The sequence below is a fragment of the Hippopotamus amphibius genome, chromosome X, assembly GCF_030028045.1.
Source record: "Hippopotamus amphibius kiboko isolate mHipAmp2 chromosome X, mHipAmp2.hap2, whole genome shotgun sequence".
Taxonomy (NCBI): Eukaryota; Metazoa; Chordata; class Mammalia; order Artiodactyla; family Hippopotamidae; genus Hippopotamus; species Hippopotamus amphibius.
In genome coordinates this window covers 30,080,006-30,081,904 of record NC_080203.1, presented here as the reverse complement: position 1 = coordinate 30,081,904, position 1,899 = coordinate 30,080,006, and the positions used below count along the sequence as shown (strand labels likewise).

General features: G+C 38.4%; 1 protein-coding gene across 1 annotated transcript; it reads right to left on the bottom strand.

Moving 5' to 3' along the window:
- Positions 1-415: 415 nt before the first annotated feature.
- Positions 416-1,450, bottom strand: LOC130842259 (GTP-binding protein SAR1a-like). The gene has a single exon (XM_057718902.1). It carries the CDS (start codon positions 1,378-1,380, stop codon positions 844-846), a length of 537 nt encoding a protein of 178 aa, XP_057574885.1. The 5' UTR covers positions 1,381-1,450; the 3' UTR covers positions 416-843.
- Positions 1,451-1,899: the final 449 nt, after the last annotated feature.

The following is a 1,899-nucleotide window of genomic DNA, read 5'->3' as shown; positions in this document are numbered from 1 at the left end:
TAGAATTCACCAGTGAAGTCATCTGATCTTGGGATTTTCTTTGTGGGAAGCTTTTTGGTTACTGATTCAATCTTTTTACTTATTATAGATATATTATTACATATATAAAGATACATTTCTTTTTAAGTGAGTTTCAGTAGTTTGTGTCTTTTGGGGAACTTGTAAATTTTATTCAGGTAATGTAATTTATTGGCACATAGTTGCTCTTGGTATTCCCTTGTAATCCTTTTTACTCCTGTAAGGTAGGTATTAATGTCCCCTATTTTATTTCTGATTTTAGTAATTTGGGTCTTCTACATTTTTTTCTTGTTCAGTTTAGCCAAATGTTTGTCAATATTGTTAATTTTTTAAAAGAACTGACTTTTCTATTATTTGTTTCATTTATTCCCACTCTAATTTTTTTTGTGTGTGTGAACTCAGAAAGTTATTAAGAGGGTCACCAATTACATGAACAACACTTTCTTTAAAAAACAGAATCACTTTCTTTTGAAATCACCCACAGTGGTGAGACGTGTTTTTCTTCCCAGGTGCTCCATGATGGCACACAGCTCTACCTGGCAAATCCTGCCACTTCCAAGTCCTGGGGTGCTGACCTGCACCAGCACATGGGGCAGCATTACCTCCCAACAGTGTGGAGAAGAGCACATGTCACCACTGGGTGATGAGAGAGCTGACAGAGACTCTTGGCTTCTCAACGTCAGACATGGTCGGAGAGTTTTCCTTGTTCTATTAGAAAAGTTCATGAGGAAGCTGTGAATAGGATCAGTCCAGAGAAGTAAAACTTTTATTTTCACTGTCCAAACATCAGTCAATATACTGGGAGAGCCAGCGAAAGCCCTTGCCTTAGTGTTGCCTCTTGAGCACACTGCACATGAACACTTCCATGGGGCAGGCATTCAGCTCCTTCAGGGTCACATTCCCCTTTCCTGTGGTCTGTCCATAAAGCCCAAATATCTCACGGAGTTTTCCTTCACTAATTGCACCTGTTCTGTCAATTTTGTTACCCAAGATAAGGATTGGCACATTGGATATTGTTTCATCAGTCATTGATTCCATGAGTTGAGGATGATCTGCACAGTCCACTAGAAAGACAATCCCATTAATTGCTGGGAGATAATTTTTCCAAGCCCGACATGCTTGCTCATGCCCACCAAAATCAAAAGTTGTAAAAGTTATTCCAGCAATTGTCAGCTCTTCTGATGTTGGATGTAGTGTTGGAACATGTTGGCCCAATCTGTCATCTTTGAGCATGTGTAGAAGAGTGGTTTTGCCTGCATTGTCCAAACCTAAGAATACAAGTTTTCCAGATTTCTTGTAGAGTCCTAGGAACTGGAGCACACTGCTGAAGCGACTGTAGATACACTCAAAGATGAAAGACATTATTAATGCTTACTATGGCCCAAGGGGCTTCTCCAGCAGCAGTGGGTGGCTTGGACCCTCCCTCAGAGCACAGAGCCTACTCTAATTTTTATTATTTCTTTCTTTCAGCTAGCTTTGAGTTTAGTATGCTCTTATTTTTCCAGTTTCTTAAGTTGGAAGGTTATTTGTTTGAGGTCTTTTAAAAAATATAGATGGCTACATTCTTCTCAAGCATAAGTGGAATAACTTCAAAGATAAACCTTTGCTAGATCATAAAAGAATATATACACTTCTGTTGTAAAATGGAGTGTTCCATAGATGTCTCTTAGGTCTAGTTGGTTTGTTGGTATTGTTGGTATTGTTCAAGTCTTCTATTTCCTGTATGACCTTCTGCTTAGTTGTTCAATCCATTAGTCAATTGTGGTGTTGAAGTTTCCAACTATTATTGTTGGTTAGTGTATTTATGTTCTGTTCAGTCAGTTTTTACATCGTGTATTTTGTAACTCTCTTGTTAGGTGCATGTAGGCTTATAATTGTTAC

Bases quoted from the DNA above. Each gene is read 5' to 3' on its own strand.
- LOC130842259 (XM_057718902.1), bottom strand. From the start codon at position 1,380: ATGTCTTTCATCTTTGAGTGTATCTACAGTCGCTTCAGCAGTGTGCTC.